Source organism: Salmo trutta, chromosome 5 (assembly GCF_901001165.1).
Source record: "Salmo trutta chromosome 5, fSalTru1.1, whole genome shotgun sequence".
Taxonomy (NCBI): domain Eukaryota; kingdom Metazoa; phylum Chordata; class Actinopteri; order Salmoniformes; family Salmonidae; genus Salmo; species Salmo trutta.
Genome location: NC_042961.1, coordinates 66,051,488 through 66,076,754, shown reverse-complemented (window position 1 = coordinate 66,076,754; position 25,267 = coordinate 66,051,488). Strand labels below are relative to the sequence as shown.

Below are 25,267 nucleotides of genomic sequence, written 5' to 3'. Positions count from 1 at the left end.
TACTCTTGTCTTTGTCAGTAATAAAACATGTGTCCACAATCCCGCTGCATTTTGGTCCTCCTTTCCTCAACACGACGAAGATTATGACAGTTGGCCTGGTATGGTTCCCAATCAGAGGCAGCTGTATATCACTGTCTCTGATTGGGGATCATATTTAGACAGCCATTTCCCCACTGTGTTTTGTGGGATCTTATTTTGAGTTAGTGCATGCTGCACCTCTTCTGTTACGGTTCGTTGTTTGTTTTTCTAAGTTTCACAAAAATAAAGATGTGGAACTCAGAGCACGCTGCGCCTTGGTCCATCTCTCCACACAACCGTGACACATAGCCACGTTGTTGAACAGTACTGAGCATTCCTTATTGATTTTGCAGACAACAATCCTCAAACGAACCATCAATATTATTATTCTATAGAACGTACATTTATCTATATCCCATATGAACAATCTGTATCGTTCTCTAGAACCCATACGAACAATCTATATATTGTTCTGTAGACTCCATAGGTTTAAGAGCAGATAAACAGGTTGAGATTGGTTTGATATTGAGTCGGATAAACAGGTTGAGATTGGTTTGATATTGAGTCGGATAAACAGGTTGAGATTGGTTTGATATTGAGTCGGATAAACAGGTTTCCACGGTGGGATGGGGAGCTGTGACATCATTTTGGCAAGCCGAGAGCTAGGTCTCAGGTCTGTTGGGTCCCAGGACCAATGCTCTCACTCTGCAGCTCTGGCTAATAGTAAGGCAGATGAGTGACGTGTCGTCAGTGCAAAGAGGTGCTGATTTGACTGGTCGTTATTTAAGTTCACACCAGGAAGTGGTAGATCTTGAAACAGTGATTCTGTCCGTCCATCTCTCCATCTCTCTTCTCCCTCCATTCATTCTCCCACACCTCCCTCCCTCTATTACTGTAGGCATCTGTAGACCTTGAAATAGTGGTTCTGTCCGTCCATCTCTCCATCTCTCTTCTCCCTCCATTCATTCTCCCATACCTCCCTCCTCTATTACTGTAGGTATCTGTAGACCTTGAAACAGTGGTTCCCAGAGTCGGCCACCACCACGTGTCCATCAGAGGTGAGAGCCAGACCCTGAGGTCCGTAGAGAGGGTCAGCTGATGTGTTGATATAGGACAGGAAGGAGCCACTACTGTCAAACACCTGAAGAGGAGGGGGGATAGGATGATGAAATTACTTTTTGAATGTCGGTACCTGTGTAAGAATGATGAAGATAAAGTATTCTCAAAGTATTTTTTTTAAGTATTCTGAATGAATTATATTTTTTCTAAAGTAACTGAAAACAATAGTTTGTACCTGTATTTGAATACTTTTGTACCTGTATTTGAATACTTTTGTACCTGTATACAGTGTCTTCAGAAAGTATTCACACATTTGACTTTTCACACATTTTTTTGTGTTTCAGCCTGAATTTAAAATGGATTACATTTTTGTCACTGGCCTACACACAATACCCCATAATTTCAAAGTGGATGTTTTTCAGTTTTTTTTACAAATTCATTAACAATGAAAAGCTGAAATGAGTCAATAAGTATTCAACCCCTTTTTTTATGGCATAAATAAGTTCAGGAGTAACATCATATGTTATATGGACTCACTCTGTGTGCAATAATCATATTTAACATGATTTTTGAATGACTATGTCATCTCTGTATCCCACACATACAGCTAATTGTAAGGTCCCTCAGTCGAGAAGTGCATTTCAAACACAGATTAAACCACAAAAAAACAAGGAGGTTTTCCAATGCCTCTCAAAGAAGGGCACCAATTGGTAGATAGGTAAAAATATAAAAAGCAGAAATTGAATATCCCTTTGAGCATGGTGAAGTTATTAATTACACTTTGGATGGTGTATCAGTACACCCAGTCACTACAAAGATACAAGTGTCCTTCCTAACTCAGTTGGCGAAGAGAAAGGAAACTGTTCAGGGATTTCACCATGAGGTCTATGGTGACTTTAAAACAGTTACAGAGTTTCATGGCTGTGATATGAGAAAATTTAGGATGGATCAACAACATTGTAGTTTCTCCACAATACTAACCTAAATGACAGAGTGAACAGAAGGAAGCCTGTATAGAATACAAATATTCCAAAACATGCATCCTGTTTGCAATAAGGCACTAAAGTAATACGGCAAAAAATGTGGTAAAGAAATTAACTTTTTGTCCTGAATACAGTGTTATGTTTGGAGCAAATCTAACACAACACATCACTTAGTACGACTCTCCATATGTACAAGCATGGTGGTGGCTGCATCATGTTATGGGTATGCTTCTATTCATTTAGGACTGTGGAGTTTTGGGGATTTTTTTTTACAAAATGGAGATAAGCAGAGGCAAAATCCTCAGACACTGGGAGACTAAATCACCTTCCAGCAGGACCATAACCTAAAACACAAGGCCACATCTACAATGGAGTTGCTTACCAAGAGGACAGTGAATGTTCCGAGTTACAGCTTTGACTTAAATCTGAGTGGAAAATCTATGGCAAGACTTAAATGGTTGTCTAGCAATGATCAACAACCACTTTGACAAAGTTTGAAGAACTTTAAAAATAATCCAGGTGTGGAAAGCTCTTAGAGACTTACCCAGAAAGACTCACAGCTGTAACCGCTGCCAAATGTTATTCTACAAAGTATTGACTCAGGGGTGTGAATACTTATGTAAATAAAGTATTTCTGTACTTCATTTTCAGTAAATTTGCAAACATTTCTAAAACTATGTTTTCACTTTGTCATTATGGGGTATTGTGTTTAGATGGGTGAGGAAAAACATGTATTTATGGAATAATTCAAAGGATATGAACACTTTCTGAATGTACCGAGTGGTGCTGTGGTCTAAGGCACTGCATCTCAATGCAAGAGAAGTCACTACAGTCCCTGGTTCGAATCCAGGCTGTATCACATCCAGCCGTGATTTGGAGTCCAATAGGGAGGCGCACAATTGTCCGGGGTAGGCCATCATTGTAAATAAGAATTTGTTCTTAACTGACTTGCCTGGTTAAATACATTACCTATTTTATATATGTGGCTGTTGTTGATGTGCCATTCTCTCAACCAGCTTCACCTGGAATGCTTTTACAACAGTATTGAAGGAGTTCCCACATATTCTGAGCACTTGTTGGCTGATTTTCCATCACTCTGTGGTCTAACTCATCCCAAACCATCTCAATTGGGTTGAGTGTTGAGGTTTGGTGATTGTGGAGGCCAGGTCATCTGTTGCAACACTCCATCACTCTCCTTTTTGGGCAAATAGCCCTTACACAGCCTGGAGGTGTGTTGGGTTATTGTCCTGTTGAAAAACAAATGATAGTTCCACTAAGCACAATCCAGATGGGAGGGCGTATCGGTCCAGAATGCTGTGGTAGCCAAGTGTGCCTTGAATAAAAAAAAAAAATCACTGACAGTGTCACCAGCAAACACCCCCACACCATCACACCTCCTCCTCCATGCTTCACGGTGGGAACACCACACATGCGGAGATCATCCGTTCAGCTACTCTGCATCTCACAGACACAGCGGGTTTGGAATCAAAAATCTCAAATTTGGACTCATCAGACCAAAGGACAGAATTTCACCGGTCTAATGTCCATTGCTCGTGTTTCTTGGCCCAAGCAAGTCTCTTCTTCTTATTGGTGTCCTTTAGTAGTGGTTCCTTTGCAGCAAAGGCACACCTGTTAATTTAAATGCATTCCAGGTGTTTACCTCATGAAGCTGGTTGAGAGAATGCCAAGAGTGTGCAAAGCTGTCATCAAGGCAAAGGGCGGCTACTTTGAAGAATCTAAAATCTAAACTATATACTAATTTGTTAAACACTTTTTTGATTACTACATTATTCGGTATGTGTTTTTGCGTAGTTTTGATGTCTTCTATTATTCTACAATGTAGAAAAGAGTAAAAAGAAAAACCCTTGAATGAGTGGGTGTGTCCAAACTTTTCACTGGTACTGTACATCTTTATATAAAACTATACCTGTATGCGGCTGTTGCCCCAGTCGGCTACAATGATGTTCCCGTTCACATCGACGGCCACGCCTGTAGGAGCGTTAAACTGACCGTTGCCCTCTCCGTTAGATCCAAACTTCAACAGCAGCTCTCCCTCTGGGGTGAACACCTGGAGGGAGGAATGGAGGGAGAAAGGGAAATGGGGATTTTTAAATTGAACCAGGACTTTTTCCCATTCATTCTATTGGTTTAATTAGAGTTTTTCTCAATTGCTAAAACACTCAAATCCATTGGCTGAACAAAGTTCTCAGTTGCCTGGACTCATTTAGCTAATTATGCAGTCTGCTGTTAATACCTTAAACCATTTCACATGGTAAAACCCAATTTGCAGATCTCACTTAGACTTTTCAGCAAAACTCTAAACACATTCTCATTCTCAAAACACATTCTGCACTCTAATGCACATGTCATCCATACTGGTAAACACAAGTGGCAACAATCAAATACAAATAGAGAACACGTGTCATTGATTGAACACAACCACTCAAAATGTATTTAACCTGTTTCAAATGATGCGACACAACCAATATAAGCCAGTTCAGAGAGCAAACAGGTTGTTGAAGGTGGGAAGGAGAAAATCTGAGAATGGATAGAAGAAACAATGTGAGAGGACGAGGACTAGGACGAGTGCGTATGCGAGGTGGGCAACGAGGAGGAGGAGGGCAAGAAAGAAGAAGGGGAGGACGAAGAGGAAGACAAAGAGTGGAAATATCTGATGAAATTCGAGCAACAGTTATAGACCATGTTCTTGTCCATGGACTGACAATGAGGGAAGCAGGACTTAGAGTGCAACCCAATTTGAGCCGATTTTTCTGTGTCCACCATAGTAAGGACATTCAGAGAAGAGAACAGGTACAGTATACTACTGTACTTTTGTAATTACCAATTTACTGTACTACACTATATGCAGCTGTTTCAATAGACATTTGTAAAGTTAATCACTGTATGTATTGTACTGCATGAATATGTTTTGTAACTGCACAACTACTTTTTGTAGAATTGCAAGGCTGCCACATGCAGGTGGAAGGACAGCTATATTCACTCAGGAGCAAGAGGCCGTTATTGTTGGCATGGTCCTTCAAGATAATGCAATATGACTCAGAGACATCCAGGAACGAGTGATACAAGACACTTCCAGGGAATCGACAGTGTGAGCATTTCCACAATTGACCGTGTCCTCCATCGTAACAGGATGCGAATGAAACAAGTATACAGAGTACCTTTTGAGCGCAAATCACCAAGGGTGAAAGAAGTGCGAGCTCAGTATGTGCAAGTAAGTGTACATTCAGAAACATTTACTGTAATCCAGATTGTCTACAGTACTAACACATACTATGTGAATGACATTACTCTTCAGTACATACAATGAATCAGAAGTGCATACAGTAGGCCTAATTGTACTCTACAGTATAGCACTGTCTCTGTACGACTTACTAAATCCTACATACAGTATATTGTATTTCTACACAGACAATATTTGACTTGGAATCCTTGGACAGACCCCATGAGTTCATCTTTGTCGATGAAGCAGGCTTCAATCTAACAAAGAGGAGAAGGAGAGGCCGAAACATGATTGGACAGCGGGCCATTGTTGAAGTCCCTGGACGACGAGGTGGCAATGTCACAATCTGTGCTGCTATCAGCAACCATGGTGTTCTACATCACCATGTTACACTCGGGCCATATAACACCCAGCACCTTCTAACATTTATTGCCAAACTAAGAGATATTTTATTTGAGCAGCAGGTTCAAGAGCTAAATGAGAATCCCATTCCCACCTATGTGATAGTGTGGGACAATGTCAGTTTCCAGCGAGCTGCTCAGGTAAGGGAATGGTTTAACATCAATGGGCAGTTTATGAACTTGTACCTCCCTCCATACTCGCCTTTCCTGAATCCGATTGAGGAGTTTTTCTCCTCTTGGAGATGGAAAGGGTATGATAGACAACCCTAAACCAGAGTAAATCTGCTGCAAGCCATGGATTTAGCCTGTGGTGATATAGGGGAGAAATCATGTCAGGGCTGGATACGGCACACAAGAGGCTTCTTCCCCCGTTGCCTCAAGAGGGACAATATTGCTTGTGATGTGGACGAAGTGCTCTGGCCTGACCCAGCCCAAAGACAAGAAGAAGCACATTGATCACATGTTTACTCCTTTGATTTTTGGCCCTTTTAGTATTGTATACTGTAGTACAGTGCATTGTAGGTTGTATACTGTGCAATGGACAAATTGTATGGCCCTGAACATTGTGCTTTCCATTTATTAACAGTACTGACTGCTCAATAGATTTTGACTGGTTGCAGGTTCATATCAACAAAGAACAAGAATTACAGTATCACAGAGACAAAGGACAAGTTTGTGAGATGCAGGGTACAGTACTGTATAAATAGGGGTACAAGGAGGAGGAAGAACAAAAAACTAAATTGCAAAGAGCAAAGCAGAGTAGTAATTTCTGATCAATTTTGAGCTACTATGATAGAACATGTTTTTGTTCATCAAAAGACAAGGACGGAAAAATATGAATATTTTTTTTAGATTAAAAATGTACTTCTCCCTGAGAATTGTATGTTTTGAACAATGTGTTTTCTATTTTTCAGTGTATTGTTTACTGACTTCTTGAGAGTGCATATCATTTTGATCACTTTGTCACTGTATAGAGGCGAATGTTTCATTTTGCGAGAGGAGTCAGAGGTTATGTAAATAGTGCTTGAAGATGAGGTTTTGTGTTTAATGTTTTCAGGAAATGGAGCAAGGTTTCAGAAATTGTGTTTTAGCAATTGAGAAAAACTGTAATGAAGGTCATGTTTAGTTGATCCACCAGACCTAGTGAACATTGGGTGGAAGTGTCCTGATAAGTTAGTTGCTTACCTTGACTGAGTGGTTGTGAAAGTCTGTCACTATGATCTCATTGTTGTTGTTGACGGCTGCAAAATGAGGACCTGGTCAGAAGAGAGGAGAAATGAAGAGGTGGTGGAGAGGAGGAGAGGAGGTGGAGAGAGGAGGAGAGGTTGAGAGATGAGGAGGTGGAGAGAGGAGGAGAGGAGGTGGAAAGATGGATCATCACCATCATTATCATTCCCATCATCATCACCATCATGACCCTCACCATCATCATCAACACACCTGCAAACTGTTTGTCTCCATTGCCGCGGCTACCAAATTTAGAAACGAGCTTGCCGGTTGGCTGGAAGATGAAGACGGTGCATGCCTTGTTGTCAACGACGATCACATGACCGTTCTGATCCACTGACACGCCCTTCGGTCCCATTAGCCTACCAGAGCCCAGCTTGGCCTGACAGACAGACAGATGACACAACCAATCAGAGGACAGGTAAGCCTGAGAGACAGACAGCATAACCAATCAGAGGACAGGTTAGCCTGACATAAAGCTAACACAACCAATCAGAGGACAGCTTGGCCTAAAAATAGAATAAGGTTACCTGTATGTCACTTTTATGTCACCTGTAGATCGTTGTGCTCAGACATTTGAAGGGGCAGATGCTCAAAGTACCCCCCCCCCAAAAAACGAAATCACCTTAATTAACATCAGCGCCATTTTGTTACGTTATAGCCTTATTCTAAAATGGATTAAATAAAAAAATGTCCTCAGCAATCTAAACACAGTATCCTATAATGACAAAGCGGAAACAGATTTTCCGAAGATTTTTGTGAATTTATAAAAAATAGAAACCAGAAATACCTTATTTGCGTAAGTTTTCAGACCCTTTGCTATGAAACTCGTAAATGTGCGCAGGTGCAACCTGTTTCCATTGTTCAACTTGATTGGAGTCCACCTGTGGTAAATTCAATTGATTGGACATGATTTAGAAAGGCAATATAAGGTCCCACAGTTGAAAGTGCATGTCCGTAGAGCCCCGAGACAGGATTGTGTCGAGGCACAGATCTGGGGAAAGGTACCACAACATTTATGAAGCATTGTAAGTCTCTAAGAACACAGTGGCCTCCATCATTCTTAAATGGAAGAAGTTTGGAACTACCAAGACTCTTCCTAGAGCTGGCCGCCTGCAAAACTGAGCAATCGGGGGAGACGGGCCTTGGTCAGGGAGGTGACCAAGAACCCTGTGACAGAGCTCTAGAGTTCTTCTGTGGAGATGGGAGAACCTTCCAGAAGGACAACCAAGATTGAACGTCTGGAGGAAACCTGGCACCATCCCTAAGGTGAAGCATGGTGGTGGCAGCATCATGCGAGGGGGATGTTTTTCAGCGGCAGGGACTGGGAGACTCGTCAAGATCAAGGGAAAGATGAACAGAGCAAAGTACAGAGAGATCCTTAATGAAAACCTGCTCCAGAGCGCTCAGGACCTCAGACTGGGGTGAAGGTTCACCTTCCATCAGAACAACAACCCTAAGCACACAGCCAAGACAATGCAGGAGTGGCTTCGGGACAATTCTCTGAATGTCCTTAAGTGGCCTAGTAGGAGCCTGGACTTGAACCCGATCAAACATTTGGAAAGACCTGAAAATAGCTGTGCAGCGACTCTTCCCATCCAACCTGACAGAGCTTGAGAGGATCTGCCAAGAAGAATGGGAGAAACTCCCCAAATAAAAGTGTGCCAAGTTTGTAGCGTCATACCCAAGAAGACTCGAGGCTGTAATCGCTGCCAAAGGTGCTTCAACATAGTACTGAGTAAAGGGTCTGAATAGTTATGTAAATGTGATATTTCAGTTGTTAATTTTTATATTTTTGCACATTTATAAAAAATTAACTGTTTTTGCTTGTCATTATGGGATATTGTGTGTAGATTGATGAGGGGAAGCAATTATTTAATTCATTTTGGGATAAGGCTGTAAAGTAACAAAATGTGGTAAAAGTCAAGGGGTCTGGATACCATTATTCTCTACAGGGCAGTAGCAGCTAATAACGTTATGCAGCTTTCAGTCAGCTAGCTAATAGCGTTATGCAGCTGCCGGTCAGCTAGCTAGTAACGTTATGCAGCTTCCGGTCAGCTACCTAGTAACATTATGCAGCTTCCGGTCAGCTACCTAGCTAGTAACGTTATGCAGCTTCCGGTCAGCTACCTAGCTAGTAACGTTATGCAGCTTCTGGTCAGCTAGCTAGCTAGTAACATTATGCAGCTTCCGGTCAGCTAGCTAGCTACTAATGTTATGCAGCTGCCGGTCAGCTAGCTAATAGCGTTATGCAGCTGCCGGTCAGCTAGCTAGTAACGTTATGCAGCTGCCGGTCAGCTAGCTAACTAGTATTGTTATGCAGCTTCCGGTCAGCTAGCTAGCTAGAAATGTTATGCAGCTGCCGGTCAGCTTGCTAGCTAGAAACGTTATGCACTTCCGGTCAGCTATCTAGTAACATTATGCAGCTCCCGGTCAGCTATCTAGCAAACCAATAATGTGGAGCTGGCTAGCTAGTAACATTGTGCCACTGCCGGTTAGCTGGCTAGCTAGTATGCAGCTAGCTAGTTAGCCAATAATGTGCAGCTGGCTAGCTAGTAATATTATGCAGCTTCCGGTCAGCTATCTAGCTAACCAGTAATATGCAGCTGGCTAGCTAGCTAGTTAATAATATAGCTAACAAAGGAAACAACTTAACCTGTCTGGGCTAGGGGGCAGTATTGAGAATTTTGGAAAAAATATGTTCCCATTTTTAACTGCCTCCTACACCAACTCAGAAGCTAGAATATGCATATTATTGTTCAGGTTTGGATAGAAAACACTCTGAATTTTCTAAAACTGTTTGAATGGTGTCTGTGAGTATAACAGAACTCCTATGGCAGGCAAAAACCTGACAAGGTTTCAAGCAGGAAGTACCCTGTCTGACAAGGAGTCGTGCGTCTTGCATCTTTTTATTGAAAAGTAAGGATCTTAGCTGTAACGTGACAATTCCCAGGGCTCCGATAGGCTCTCAGAGCCCGGGAAATAACTGAAGGTTTACGAGGGAGCCTCAGGCTGAAACACATTATCACCTTTTGTAAGTGGCTGCTCCGAGGACCTTTGAATGAGGCGCGTGCATGAGTCGCTTCTGAGGAGAAATTTTATTCGGCTGTTTAGGCTCAATGCATACTCCCGGTCGGAATATTATCACTAATCTACGAGTTAAATGGCATAAAAATTGGTTTTAAACAGCGGTTGACATGCTTCAAAGTACGGTAATGGAATATTTAGACATTTTTGACACGCCAATGCGCCATGCGCGGGACCGTGAAGAAGCATTCTAGAACTCACGAACAAAACGTCGCTGTTTGGATATAACGATGGATTATTTGGGACCAAACCAACATTTGTTATTGAAGTAGAAGTCCTGGCAGTGTATTCTGATGAAGAACAAGCAAGGTAAGAACATTTTTCTTATAGGAAATGTGATTTTGGTGGAGGCTGACCTGGGTGGGTATCTAAATAGCTAGCCCTGTAATGCCGGGCTATGTACTTAGATTATTGCAAAATGTGCTTCATCCGAAAAGCTATTTTAAAATCGGACATATCGAGTGCATAGAGGAGTAATGTATCTATAATTCTTAAAATAATTGTTATGCTTTTTGTGAACGTTTATCGTGAGTAATTTAGCAAACTGTTAGTAAATTCCCCGGAAGTTTGCGGGGGTTATGCTTTTTCTGAACGTCACATGCTAATGCAAAAAGCTGTTTTTTGATATAAATATGAACTTGATTGAACAGACATGCATGTATTGTATAACACAATGTCCTAGGTGTGTCATCTGATGAAGATCATCAAAGGTTAGTGCTGCATTTAGCTGTGGTTTGGGTTTATGTGACATGATATGCTAGCTTGAAAAATGGCTGTCTGATTTTTTCTGGCTGGGCACTCTGCTGACATAATCTAATGTTTTGCTTTCGTTGTAAAGCCTTTTTGAAATCGGACAGTGGGGTTAGATTAACGAGATTCTTGTCTTTAAATAGCTGTAAAATAGTCATATGTTTGAGAAATTGAAGTAATAGTATTTCTAACGATTCAAAAATCGCGCCACTGGAATTTCAGTAGCTGTTACGTAGGTGGGACGAAATCGTCCCACATACCCCAGAGAGGTTTTAATACATTTGAACTAAAAATGCCCGTGGAGGAGGAAGGGGAGCACCATCCTCCTCAGTGAATTTCTTTTTTTTTTTTTATCGTGAAAAGTTATCCTTTTTAGGTTAACTTCAACAGTGAAGAGGCGACTCTGGGATGCTGGCCTTCTAGGCAGAGTTGCAAAGAAAGCCATATCTCAGACTGGCCAATAAAACATTTAAATTAAGATAGGCAAAAGAACACAGACACTGTACAGAGGAACTCTGCCTAAAAGGCCAGCATCCCGGAGTCGCCTCTTCACTGTTGACCTTGAGACTGGTGTTTTGCGGGTACTATTTAAAAAGCTGCCAGCTGAGGACTTGTGAGGTGTCTGTTTCTAAAACTAGACACTCTAGTGTACTTCTCCTCTTGCTCAGGTGTGCACCGGGGCCTCCCACTCCTCTTTCTATTCTGGTTAGGGCCAGTTTGCTCTGTTCTGTGAAGGGAGTAGTACACAGCGTTGTACGAGATCTTCAGTTTCTTGGCAATTTCTCACATGGAATAGCCTTCATTTCTCAGAACAAGAATAGACTGACGAGTTTCTGAAGTTATTTGTTTCTGGCCATTTTGAGCCTGTAATCAAACCCACAAATGCTGATGCTCCAGATACTCAACTAGTCTAAAGAAGGCCAGTTGTATTGCTTCTTTAATCAGAACAACAGTTTTCAGCTGTGCTAACATAATTGCAAAAGGGTTTTCTAATGATCAATTAGCCTTTTAAAATGATAAACTTGGATTAGCTAACACAACGTGCCATTGGAACACAGGAGTGATGGTTGCCGATAATGGGCCTCTGTACGCCTGTGTAAATATTCCATTTAAAAAAATCTGCCGTTTCCAGCTACAATAGTCATTTACAACATTAACAATGTCTACACTTTATTTTTGATCATTTTGATGTTATTTTAATGGGCAAATTTTTTTGCTTTTCTTTCAAAAACAAGGACATTTCTAAGTGACCCCAAACTTTTGAACGGTAGTGTAGCTATATTTTGTTGTATTTCTTTTTCACTTTCACTTACTTAGCTAGCGAATGCAGCTAGCTAGTTTAGCCTGCTCAAACACCCGGCTCAAACAGAGAGAGATGCTATGTTAGCAAGCTGACTATGGCTATCCAACACTGGAACTCTTCTAAGTCAAGGTAAGCTTTATGTTTTATGAATGTATTGCCACCAGGTCCTGCCGGTGTAACTGCTAAACTTTTTGCTGACTGTACACTGTACTGCATGATCGTAGCGGGTTTACTAATGCTTTAGTAGCTATTTTGACTATGACGTTAGCTAATAATGGTGACAACGATGTAGGCTGTGTGTAGCGGTTAGCGGTTCTGGAATGAAGGTTTGGCTTGGAAAAGTGTTTTTTCGCCTGGTCACAGAGAGCTGATGTGTTGTGCAGTGAAGTCCACAAGCAAAGGGAAAAGGTGAGTGGAGGAGAGCGCGTAGATGGGAGAAGGAATTATAAAACAATCAAAGGGATCATGCTGTTTGTATGTGGCTGCTATGACAGTGATCATGCTGTTTGTATGTGGCTGCTATGAAAGGGATCATGCTGTTTGTATGTGGCTGCTATGACAGTGATCATGCTGTTTGTATGTGGCTGCTATGAAAGGGATCATGCTGTTTGTATGTGGCTGCTATGAAAGGGATCATGCTGTTTGTATGTGGCTGCTATGAAAGGGATCATGCTGTTTGTATGTGGCTGCTATGACAGTGATCATGCTGTTTGTATGTGGCTGCTATGAAAGTGATCATGCTGTTTGTATGTGGCTGCTATGAAAGTGATCATGCTGTTTGTATGTGGCTGCTATGAAAGTGATCATGCTGTTTGTATGTGGCTGCTATGAAAGTGATCATGCTGTTTGTATGAGGCTGCTATGAAAGTGAACTGTGTTTGCGTGTGAACAGGGGTGTATTCATTCCGCCAATTCTGTTTAAAAATATTTCTTAAATGGAAGCAAAGGATAAACATACCTGCATTTGTCCAATAGAAACTCTCGCTTGAAACTGTTGGACTAATGATTATAACCTATATCAGGTAGATACAGGCAATAGTGTTCATGGCGGTATTGAATGTGTCACTTTCTGTCACCTTGATTACTCAATTCTCTCTACCTGTGCACCTATGTTCTAAACTTTCATTCCTAAGCTAGATTGTGGCAACCTCATGATAGGGAACATTTGTAGTAGCCTAAACCTATCGATGTTACATTGAACTGGGTGAATGGAATATGAATGACAGTATCCTAAACCCATCACTGTTACATTGAACTGGGTGAATGGAATATGAATGACAGTAACCTAAACCCATCACTGTTACATTGAACTGGGTGAATGGAATATGAATGACGGTCCTCCAATATGCTGTAATAGAAATAAGGTCATGCTCATGAAAATAATTATGATCCTCCCTCATCTTGAAAGGCACTGTCCACCTCTGGTGTATGCACACGTAGCTAGCCACTGTGACATAACATTAGTCTCTTACCTGTGTATGGATGAATGATTCACGGCAGAAGACTGAAAATTAAACATCATTCTCACTCGGGCATTAACTTTCTTTCTGACTTTCTTCACTGAGCGCTGTGTCGTCGATGGTACCAGATTAATTCATGGTAACACATTATTGAAAGCTGTGTAGCGTTGCATTAAAATGTTGAAAATGTGTTTAATCCAAAGACTTGTCAATATTCAAGTGTCCACACGGTAACATTAGCTAGCTAACGTTTGTGTTTGACAGAAGAAGCCCCTCTGTTGTTCTAAAGTAGGAGGTTACATATGGACGTACCAGATGAATAAACGACCATTTGTCCATTATAATAAGATCGCCATGTGATGTTATGGGGCGGCCAAAAACACGAGAAAATAGACTTAAAGTGAAATTAAAATGTTATAATAAAAAAACAACAACAATCTGAAAGTTTGCTTTTCTGCTCAGGTACCCATAGACCTCTATCTGTGCATGTGCCTGCCTATATGTCTCCTGTATGTCAACTGTATGTTTCCTGTATGTCACCTGTATGTCTCCTGTATGTTCACCTTGTATTTGCCCTCGCTGGAGAAGATGCTGACCCACTTGTTGTCGTAGTCGGCGATGATGATGTCACCGTTGGGGTGAACAGCCACACCCGTTGGTCGTTGGAGTTGACCTGGCGACCGACCCCTCACCCCAAAACGACTGTTAAACTCCCCCTCATTAGAGAATATCTGTCCGGGGGGAACGGACACACAAACCACAAATGATCAAACTTCTGCCACGGTGTGCGTGTGTGCGTGCGTGTGTCTGTGTGTGTATTTACCTGGACACACTGGTTATTGCTGTCTGCTATTAGAATCCTGCCACTAGAGGACGCTGACACACCCTGCAGGTTAGTAAACTCTCCTTTATTTCTCCCCTTAGTACCTGCAGCGCGCGCACGCACACAGAGTGAAAACATTATTAATGGAGAAACTAGAGGTAGAGAGAGAAATAAAGAGAGAGAGAAACAGACAGAGATAGAAACAGGCAGAGAGAGAAACAGGTAGAGAGAGAAACAGGTAGAGAGAGAAACAGACAGAGAGAGAAATAAACAGAGAGAGAAATAAACAGAGAGAGAGAGAGAGAAACAGGCAGAGAGAGAAACAGGCAGAGAGAGAAACAGGCAGAGAGAGAAACAGGCAGAGAGAGAAACAGACAGAGAGAGAGAGAAACAGACAGAGAGAGAAATAAACAGGCAGAGAGAGAAACAGGCAGAGAGAGAAACAGACAGAGAGAGAAACAGATAGAGAGAGAAACAGACAGAGAGAGAAACAGACAGAGAGAGAGAAACAAACAGAGAGAGAGAGAAACAACAGAGAAAGAAACAGAGAGAGAGAACCAAACAGAGAAAGAAACAAACAAACAGAGAGATAAACAGACAGAGAGAAACAAACAGAAGCAAACAGAGAGAAGCAAACAGAGAGAAACAAACACGGAGAGAGAGAGAGAAACAGACAGAGAGAGAAGCAAACAGACAAAGAAACAAACAGAGAGAGAGAAACAGACAGAAGAAAACAGAGAGAGAAACAAACAGAGAGAGAGAGAAACAGACAGAAGAAAACAGAGAGAGAGAGAAAAAGACAGAAGAAAACAGAGAGAGAAACAAACAGAAAGAGAAACAGAGAGAAACAAACAGAAAGAGAAACAAATAGAGAGAAAAATAAATAAAAATGGACAGAGCTCCATCTCACCGATCCTGAAGATAAGATCATCTTCGATGGGGTTCTCTTTGCGTCTGGGTGTCCCCAGGGCACTGCCTGTCCTCCTGGACCCCTTCTTCTTACTCCCAGACCCAGGGGACTTTCCTCTCCGCTTAGCCCCCTCAGAGGAGCCTGTAGACGTGGTGGCGGTGGCCGTCAGAGAGGTGGCTGTGGTGGTGGGAGGAGACTCCTGGAAAATACATTTAACATGGAGTTAGAGGGAGGGAGGTAGACAGTCCTCCAAAAAACCCTACTCTCCTTACCTCTCTCTCTCTCTCTCTCTCTCAATTTAAAGGGCTTTATTGGCATGGGAAACATATGTTAACATTGCCAAAGCAAGTGAAATAAATAATAAAAAAAGTAAACAGTAAACATTGCACTCACAAAAGTTCCAAAAGAATAAAGACATTTCAAATGTCATTATGTCTATATACAGTGTTGTAACGATGTGCAAATTGTAAATGGAAAATAACTAAACATAAATATTGTTTGTATTTACAATGGTGTTTGTTCTTCACTGGTTGCCCTTTTCTTGTAGCAACATGTCACAAATATTGCTGCTGTGATGGCACACTGTGGTATTTCACCCAGTAGATATGGGAGTTTATCAAAATTTGATTTGTTTTCAAATTCTTTGTGGATCTGTGTAATCTGAGGGAAATATGTGTCTCTAATATGGTCATACATTTGGCAGAAGGTTAGGAAGTGCAGCTCAGTTTCCACCTCATTTTGTGGGCAGTGTGCACATAGCCTGTCTTCTCTTGAGAGCCCGTTCTGCCTACAGCAGCCTTTCTCAATAGCAAGGCAATGCTCACTGAGTCTGTACATAGTCAAAGCTTTCCTTAAGTTTGGATCAGTCACAGTGATCAGGTATTCTGCCACTGTGTACTTTCTGTTTAGGGCCAAATAGTATTTCTAGTTTGCTCAGTTTTTTTGTTGTGTCTCTCCAATGTGTCAAGTAGTTATCTTTTTGTTTTCTCATGATTTGGTTGGGTCTAATTGTGTTGCTGTCCTGGGGCTCTGTGGGGTCTCTCTCTCTCTCTCTCATTACCTCAGGGTCAGGGGATCTGGTAACTCTGAGTCTGAAGGGACTTCCTTTGATGTGTTGGTCATAGAGCCGGAGAGCTAATGAAAACTCTCCTTCCTTGTTTACGGTGTAAACAAAATCATATGTTCCGTTCTTGTAGTCGAGTATCTCCCCGTCCGCCACGCTACCATCTGGAGTACACACCTGTAAGGAAATATAACAACACTATTTATCCATGTATGGCAATTAGTTTAGTGTAACGTAGCATAGCGTATCATAGCTTAGCATAGCGTAGCATACATTCATTTATTTTATCTTAGCGTTACGTAGCATAGCTTAGCATAGCGTAGCATACATTAATTTATTTTATCTTAGTTTAGCGTAACATAGCATAGCGTAGCATGCATTAGCTTAGTTTATTTTAGCTTATTTTAGCTTAACGTGCTTGTGTGTGTCCGTCCCCCACCTCAGCAGACAGGATGGCATTGCCGCTCCGGCAGGGTCCGCCGGCCTTGTCTCTGGTTGTTATGGTTACGCAGGCTGGGAGACCCACGATGCACTGCTCCAGTCCCAAACCCGACGCCTCACTCTGGCTCGCCACCGCGCTTGGGACGACAATCATGATGTCATTATTTTTTATTTCATTTATATTAATTGTTTCATTTCACTTTGGTAAAATATTATTTAGTTTATTCATCTTTTATTTATTTGTTTATTCATATTTTTATCTAACTAACATATTTTATCTCTGATAACAGCAGCCAGTTCACGTTCCACCCTTCCATCACACCTCCCGGGACTTGAATCAGCAACCTTTCGGATACTGGTCTACCTGACTACACTGACCTGGCTGTGATGAAAGTCCCAAGCTGATATAGACTGACCTGGTAGTGATGAAAGTCCCCAGCTGATAGACTGACCTGGTAGTGATGAAAGTCCCCAGCTGATAGACTGACCTGGTCGTGATGAAAGTCCCGAGCTGATAGACTGACCTGGTAGTGATGAAAGTCCCCAGCTGATATAGACTGACCTGGTAGTGATGAAAGTCCCCAGCTGATATAGACTGACCTGGTAGTGATGAAAGTCCCCAGCTGATATAGACTGACCTGGTAGTGATGATAGTTCCCAGTTTGTGGATAGACTTTCTCAACCCCTCTGCCTCCATCAGTAAATCCAGTTGATCATTCTCCTCAGCCTGGAACGGTAGCCCTACCGGAAATATATACGTTAAAAACGGTAGCTCTACCGGAAATGTACATGTTAAAAACGGTAGCCCTACCAGACTGAACAAAAATATAAACGTAACATGTAAAGTGTTGTTTGTTTCAAGAGCAAATAAAATAAATCTCAGAAATTTTCAATATGCACAAAAATCTTATTCTCTCAAATTTTGTGGAGAAATTTGTTTACATCCTTGTTAGTGAGCAGTTCTCCTTTGTCAATATAATGGGGGGGGGGAACTCATTCTGCTTGGCTGGACCTTTTCCCTCTAATGACCACCCATGGCTGCACCCCTGCCCAGTCGTGAAATCCATAGATAAGGGTATAATGAACATAATTCAATTGAGCGAATTCCTTATATGAACTGTAACTCAGTAAAATATTTGAAGTTGTTGCATGTTTTGTTTATATTTTTATTCAGTAATCATGTTTAAAACAGTAGGCAAACAGGAAATAAACATGTTTTAAAACAGTAGCCATACAGGAAATAAACATGTTTAAAAACAGTAGCCATACAGGAAATAAACATGTTTAAAAACAGTAGCCATACAGGAAATAAACATGTTTAAAAATAGAAGCCATACAGGAAATAAACATGTTTAAAAACAGAAGCCATACAGGAAATAAATATGTTTAAAAACAGTAGCCATACAGGAAATAAACATGTTTAAAAACAGTAGCCCAGGTTTTCAAGTTATTTCACATTAGCCTGGCTGACGCAACCCATGTGAATCACAGCGCAGGGAGAGCTTTGACCATACTGGTCTGGAAAGGAGACCATTTGCTAATGCAATATTCGCTCAGAGATTGCGTGACAGGTTTGATTGGTTCTCTTGTTGTTTGGATTTGAAAATCCAGCCATTGTAATAGAAGTGGGCGGGGCTCAGAGGCTGTGGGTGTTTGAGTGAGAAAGACACAGAGGAGAGCCAACCAGTAAAAACACAGCTCCCTTCATTATCAGCACATTGTGCCAACAACATCAAACGTCCTTTCCAGACTCTGAAGACAGGAGGACTTTAAAAGTTAGGTGTTAGCCTAATTTCACATGCCATGGAATGGAACATGTTAGAATTTACAGACCTTGGCTGGCCAGCTCCCCCAGCGTCTCTCCAAGGCCTCTCTCAGCCTGCAGGCTCGCGGCACTGGCCTCCCCGCTCAGGGCCTTCTCTGTCTGGGTACATGTGTCAACGATACCCCCCTGGCCATGGAGTAGGGTGTCCAGCTGGGCCTGCAAGACCTGGGGGGAGGGGGGAGAGAGGGACAGACAGACAGACAGACAGACAGACAGACAGACAGACAGACAGACAGACAGACAGACAGACAGACAGACAGACAGACAGACAGACAGACAGAGACACAGACAGAGACACAGACAGAGACACAGAGAGAGAGATGTAGGACTCTTTTTTTCTCCCTCCCTCCCTCCCCACTCTCTCTCTCCTCCCTACCTTCTGTTTCAGTCCATAGGTGACCTCTAGCTCCATCAGTAGAACACTCTTCCTGACGTCCAGGGTCTTGTGGAGCTCTTCGAAGCTGACGTGGATGTCCTCCTCGATCAAAGCTCTCTGATTGGTCAGCTGCTGTAGGATCTCTCTCAGAGACACCAGGGCCTCCGAGATCTGAGGCAGTCTTGACGTAAGCACACACACAGATCAGAGGACACACACACACACACACACACACACACACACACACACACACACACACACACAGATCAGAGGACACACACACACACACACACACAGATCAGAGGACACACACACACACACAGATCAGAGGACACACACACACAGATCAGAGGACACACACACACACACACAGATCAGAGGACACACACACACACACACACACAGATCAGAGGACACACACACACACACACACACACACACACACACAGATCAGAGGACACACACACACACACACAGATCAGAGAGGGTGGGGGGGGGAGAGACAGAGAGGAAGAGAGAGAGAGAAGAGAGAGAACGATGGGGTGGGGGGAATGAAACTTGACAATAAAACAGTGAACAATACTTGTTATGTGCAGCAATCAGTCTCTCCTGTGCCTGTCTGTGTGTGTGTGTGTGTGTGTGTACCTGTTCTGTGCAGCAGTCAGTCTCTCTTGTGCCTGTCTCTGTGTGTGTGTTTGTACCTGTTCTGTGCAGCAATCAGTCTCTCTTGTGCCTGTCTCTCTGTGTGTGTGTACCTGTTCTGTGCAGCAGTCAGTCTCTCCTGCAGGCCGTCTCTGTGTGTCTCCAGAGCTGCTAATAATGGTCCCGTGGGGTGGTCTGCATGCTCCCCCGACGCACACTCCTCACACACACACACCTCACACCCTGAACAGTACAGCGCCGTCACCTGGAGGCAACACACACACACACACATCGTTAACATGTCTGTGGAGGAGGGTGTGTGTGGAGGGAGGGTGTGGAGGGTTGTGTGTGTGTGGAGGAGGAGGAGTGTGTGGAGGAGGAGTGTGTGTGTGGGGGGGGAGGGGGGTGGAGGGTTGGGGGAGGGGAGGAGGATGAGTGTGTGTGTGTGTCCTACCTTGCCAGTGTGTGTGTGACAGTCCAGTCCCTTGCCCGATAGAGCCTCCAGTACTGTACACTCCTCACTACTGCTGTCAGGTGATGGATGTCCCGCCTCCATCAGGCCAGTCCACACCCCTTTCTGTACACCAATGCACAGACACACCCCTTTCTGCAACCAGGGGGAGGGGCCAGACAAACAGACACACCCCTTTTACTGCAGCTAAGGGAGGGGGGACTGGGCAGATGGACAAACCCTTTCTTCCTTTCTCAGGACCGCAGTAAATCTGGACGGGTTCACCTCAGTACCGCAGTAACTATGCACGGATTCACCTCAGGAATGGTAACTCATTGTCCTACAAGGAAAGAAATGGGAGACATGGGTTAGAGAGATACTTCTGAGGTCCCGATAAACAGCTGACGAGGAGCGGAGACGCAGTTTTAAAATGTCTTTCTATTAAGAAGCTTTATATCTTATGGCCAAGTTAACCTAATATGATTAACCATGAGACAAAAACAGACAAACATGATTCATTATTTATGTTGAAGGGGTTCTCTAGTCACTTCTACTGATATAATCCCCCCTCCACTTGACTGGTATGAGAGAAAATCTGTTAGTACATATTAATACACATAGCTATTTGGAAAGTATTCAGACCCCTTGAATTTTTCACATTTTGTTATGTTACAGCCTTATTCTAAAATTGGATTCAATTGTTTTTCCCCTCAACAATATATATACACTATATCCCATAATGACAAAGCAAAAACAAGTTTTTTGAAATTGTTAAACGTATTTCATTTTTTTATATCACATTTACTCAGTACTTTGTTGAAGCACCTTTGACAGCGATTACAGCCTCGAGTCTTCTTGGGTATGACACTACAAGTTTGGCACACCTGTATTTGGGAGGTTCTCCCATTCTCCCATTTTTTTGCCAAGTGTCACGTCTGGAGGAAACATGGCACCATCCCTATGGTGACATCGACCCTAAGCACACAGCTAAGACAACAGGAGTGGCTTTGAGACAAGTCTCTGAATATCCTTGAGTGTCCCAGCCAGAGCCAGGACTTAAACCCGATCGAACATCTCTGGAGAGACCTGAAAATAGCTGTGCAGCAACGCTCCCCATCCAACCTGACAGAGCTTGAGAGGATCTGCAGAGAAGAATGGGAGGAACTCCCCAAATATACAGTGAGGGAAAAAAGTATTTGATCCCCTGCTGATTTTGTACGTTTGCTCACTGACAAAGAAATGATCAGTCTATAATTTTAATGGTAGGTTTATTTGAACAGTGAGAGACAGAATAACAACATCAAAAAATCCAGAAAAACGCATGTCAAAAATATTAATAATTGATTTGCTATTTAATGAGGGAAATAAGTATTTGACCCCCCTACAAAACATGACTTAGTACTTGGTGGCAAAACCCTTGTTGGCAATCACAGAGGTCAGACGTTTCTTGTAGTTGGCCACCAGGTTTGCACACATCTCAGGAGGGATTTTGTCCCACTTCTCTTTGCAGTTCTTCTCCAAGTCATTAAGGTTTCGAGGCTGACGTTTGGCAACTCGAACCTTCAGCTCCCTCCACAGATTTTCTATGGGATTAAGGTCTGGAGACTGGCTAGGCCACTCCAAGACCTTAATGTGCTTCTTCTTGAACCACTCCTTTGTTGCCTTGGCCGTGTGTTTTGGGTCATTGTCATGCTGGAATACCCATCCACGACCCATTTTCAATGCCCTGGCTGAGGGAAGGAGGTTCTCACCCAAGATTTGACGGTACATGGCCCCGTCCATCGTCCCTTTGATACGGTGAAGTTGTCCTGTCCCCTTAGCAGAAAAACACCCCCAAAGCATAATGTTTCCACCTCCATGTTTGACGGTGGGGATGGTGTTCTTGGGGTCATAGGCAGCATTCCTCCTCCTCCAAACACGGCGAGTTGAGTTGATGCCAAAGAGCTCCATTTTGGTCTCATCTGACCACAACACTTTCACCCAGTTGTCCTCTGAATCATTCAGATGTTCATTGGCAAACTTCAGCCGGGCATGTAAATGTGCTTTCTTGAGCAGGGGGACCTTGTGGGCGCTGCAGGATTTCAGTCCTTCATGGCGTAGTGTGTTACCAATTGTTTTCTTGGTGACTATGGTCCCAGCTGCCTTGAGATCATTGACAAGATCCTCCCGTGTAGTTCTGGGCTGATTCCTCACCGTTCTCATGATCATTGCATCTCCACGAGGTGAGATCTTGTATGGAGCTCCATGCCGAGGGAGATTGACAGTTCTTTTGTGTTTCTTCCATTTGCGAATAATCGCACCAACTGTTGTCACCTTCTCACCAAGCTGCATGGCGATGGTCTTGTAGCCCATTCCAGCCTTGTGTAGGTCTACAATCTTGTCCCTGACATCCTTGGAGAGCTCTTTGGTCTTGGCCATGGTGGAGAGTTTGGAATCTGATTGATTGATTGCTTCTGTGGACAGGTGTCTTTTATACAGGTAACAAACTGAGATTAGGAGCACTCCCTTTAAGAGTGTGCTCCTAATCTCAGCTCGTTACCTGTATAAAAGACACCTGGGAGCCAGAAATCTTTCTGATTGAGAGGGGGTCAAATACTTATTTCCCTCATTAAAATGCAAATCAATTATTAACATTTTTGACATGCGTTTTTCAGGATTTTTTTGTTGTTGTTATTCTGTCTCTCACTGTTCAAATAAACCTACCATTAAAATTATAGACTGATCATGTCTTTGTCAGTGGGCAAACGTACAAAATCAGCAGGGGATCAAAAACTTTTTTCCCTCACTGTAGGTGTGCCAAGCTTATAGCATCATACCCATGAAGACTCGAGGCTGTAATCGCTGCCAAAAGTGCTTCAACAAAGTACTGAGTAAAGGGTCTGAATACTTATGCAAATGTAATATTTTTTTAACTTTTTTTTCTTAATACATTTGCAACAATTTCAAAAAAACTGTTTTTGCTTTGTCATTATGGGGTATTGTGTGTAGATTGGGGGGGGGGGGCAATTTAATCAATTTTAGAATAAGGCTGTAATGTAACAAAATGAGGAAAATTAAGCGGTCTTTCCAAGTACACTGTATATATAGGAAAAATAATATATAGGTCCCAAAATGTCTGTCAATAGAGTGGCTCTGGTTCCTATGGTAACACAGGGAGGAAAGGAAAGGGAAACGCCCACACAAATCTAAAGTCTTCCAATCACGTGCTTTCTACTCTCTGCCCCAATTCCATAAGGCCTACAGTGAATATGAGTAAAATAGGGTAAAACACATTTCCTAAAGAGGGGAGATTATGGTAATGTAATGTTTCTTTCTGCCTCTCTTTCTCTGTCTCTTTTTTCCCCTCCCTCCCTCCCTCTATTTTTCTCAAGCCCTCTCCCTGCATTCTCTGCAGTAAATCGTGCAGTGCATTCTGGGTAGTAGTGAGGCTGTCTTGTTATTGTCGAGCAATGACTTGGCTGAGTGTGTCTGTGTCTATCACTGACAGATGGACAATCTCTCTCCCCATCTCTCTCTCTTAGACTAGAGGCTAAGACTTCTATTGAGGTAATTTGTGTGTGTGTGTACGTATGTGTGTGCATGTGAGTGTGTGTGTTATATGGTGTGTTATTTGCACTAGCACTACACAGCTGATTAAAATAATCCAAGCTTGATGATGAGGGGGCAAAAAAATAAAAACGGGGGGCCCCAGGATCGAGTTTGGGAAAACCCTGCTCTAAATAACCTGTTGACCAATGTAGTGCAAATCTCTCTAACACTGTCTACAGCAAAACACTGGAATGGTACTCTATTCCTTATGGGTCCTGGTCAAAAGTAGTGCACTATAAAGGGAATATAATGCCATTTGGGCTTGGTCAAAGTAGTGCACTATGTAGGGAATATGATGCCATTTGGTCCTGGTCAAAATAGTGCCTTATATAGGGAATAGGATGCCACTTGTGACCCACAAATATTCAGGGCCTGGACAGTAAACTTAACTACATCCCAAATGGCACCATATTCTCTATATAGTTCACAATTATTTATCAGGGCCAAATGGCACCCTATTCCCTATATAGTGCACTACTTTGACCAGGGCCAAATGACACCCTATTCCCTATATAGTGCACTACTTTGACCAGGGCCAAATGGCACCCTATTCCCTATATAGCGCACCATTTTGACCAGGGCCAAATGGCACCCTATTCCCTATATAGTGCACTACTTTGACCAGGGCCAAATGGCACCCTATTCCCTATATAGTGCACTACTTTGACCAGGGCCAAATGGCACCCTATTCCCTATATAGCGCACCATTTTGACCAGAGACCTGCTGCACTTGTGACACATCGCTGATTACTATCTAAGGAAATGACGCACATTCCACCTCCGAGCTGCAGTCACCGCCTTGTAAAGATCGCTGGCACAGGCCTGCCGCGCACACACACACACACACACACACACACACACACACACACACACACACACACACACACACACACACACACACACACACAGAGAGAGAGAATCACAGACCGCTCTGTAAGGCCTGAGCCAGAACAGAACTCCATCCGTCCCTCCCTCGCTATTCACATCCCTCTCTTTCTCCTTCGCTTCTTCCCTCCTTCTCTCCCTCCCCTCTTCCCCTCTTCTCTCCTTTTCCCATCACATCCCTCTCTCCCTCCCTTCTTCCCTCCTACCCTTCTCCATCCCTCTCTCCCTCCCCTCCTTTCTCCTTCCTTTCTTCCCTCCCTCCCCTCTTCTCTCCTTTTCCCATCACATCCCTCTCTCCCTCCCTTCTTCCCTCCTACCCTCCATCCATCCCTCCCCTCCCTCCCTTCTTCTTTTCCCATCACATCCCTCTCTCCCTCCCTTCTTCCCTCCTACCCTTCTCGATCCCTCTCTCCACTTCCCCATCCCCCCCTTTCTCAGGAAAACACACTGTGACACAGATGCTGCTGTCATCATCCCTCCTCTCTCTCTCTACTCTCTTTCCATCCCCCTCTCCTCTCCATCTCCTGTAGACTTACTGTGTTGCCAGGTTGTTGTAGTGACAGTAGTACCTCTGGATATTCCACGGTGGATCCATCTTTATAGCGATAAAGGCCAGGTCTATCCGTCCGTGTGTTATCCAGGGGGTTATGCTGCTCGGTCTGAGGGAGAGAGAGGAGATTGCTACGGCAACAGAGACGGAGAGATGAAACTGAGCTGCAGTAGAAAACAGAGGG

At 43.1% G+C, this 25,267-nt stretch overlaps 4 protein-coding genes across 5 annotated transcripts in view; 2 read left to right on the top strand and 2 right to left on the bottom strand.

Annotated features, from left to right (window-relative positions):
* LOC115194861 (equistatin-like) overlaps positions 1–25,267 on the top strand; it is a 364,924-nt gene that overhangs the window by 276,951 nt on the left and 62,706 nt on the right. The window lies entirely within an intron of this gene.
* LOC115194830 (equistatin) overlaps positions 1–25,267 on the top strand; it is a 360,364-nt gene that overhangs the window by 286,615 nt on the left and 48,482 nt on the right. The gene's annotated exons all lie outside the window — the stretch shown is intronic.
* The window catches only part of LOC115194835 (equistatin-like), a 244,947-nt gene that overhangs the window by 191,757 nt on the left and 27,923 nt on the right, over positions 1–25,267 (bottom strand). The window lies entirely within an intron of this gene.
* LOC115194817 (tripartite motif-containing protein 2-like) lies at positions 384–25,267 on the bottom strand. The gene is made up of 15 exons (XM_029754723.1): positions 25,070–25,267; positions 20,064–20,400; positions 19,723–19,874; positions 18,968–19,148; positions 18,600–18,756; positions 17,405–17,507; positions 16,765–16,903; positions 16,323–16,502; positions 15,263–15,461; positions 14,353–14,456; positions 14,093–14,260; positions 7,143–7,311; positions 6,888–6,958; positions 3,988–4,128; positions 384–1,159 (listed from the first exon to the last, which is right to left on the bottom strand). Exons 2-15 carry the CDS (start codon positions 20,163–20,165, stop codon positions 1,007–1,009), a joined length of 2,019 nt encoding a protein of 672 aa, XP_029610583.1. The 5' UTR covers positions 20,166–20,400; positions 25,070–25,267; the 3' UTR covers positions 384–1,006.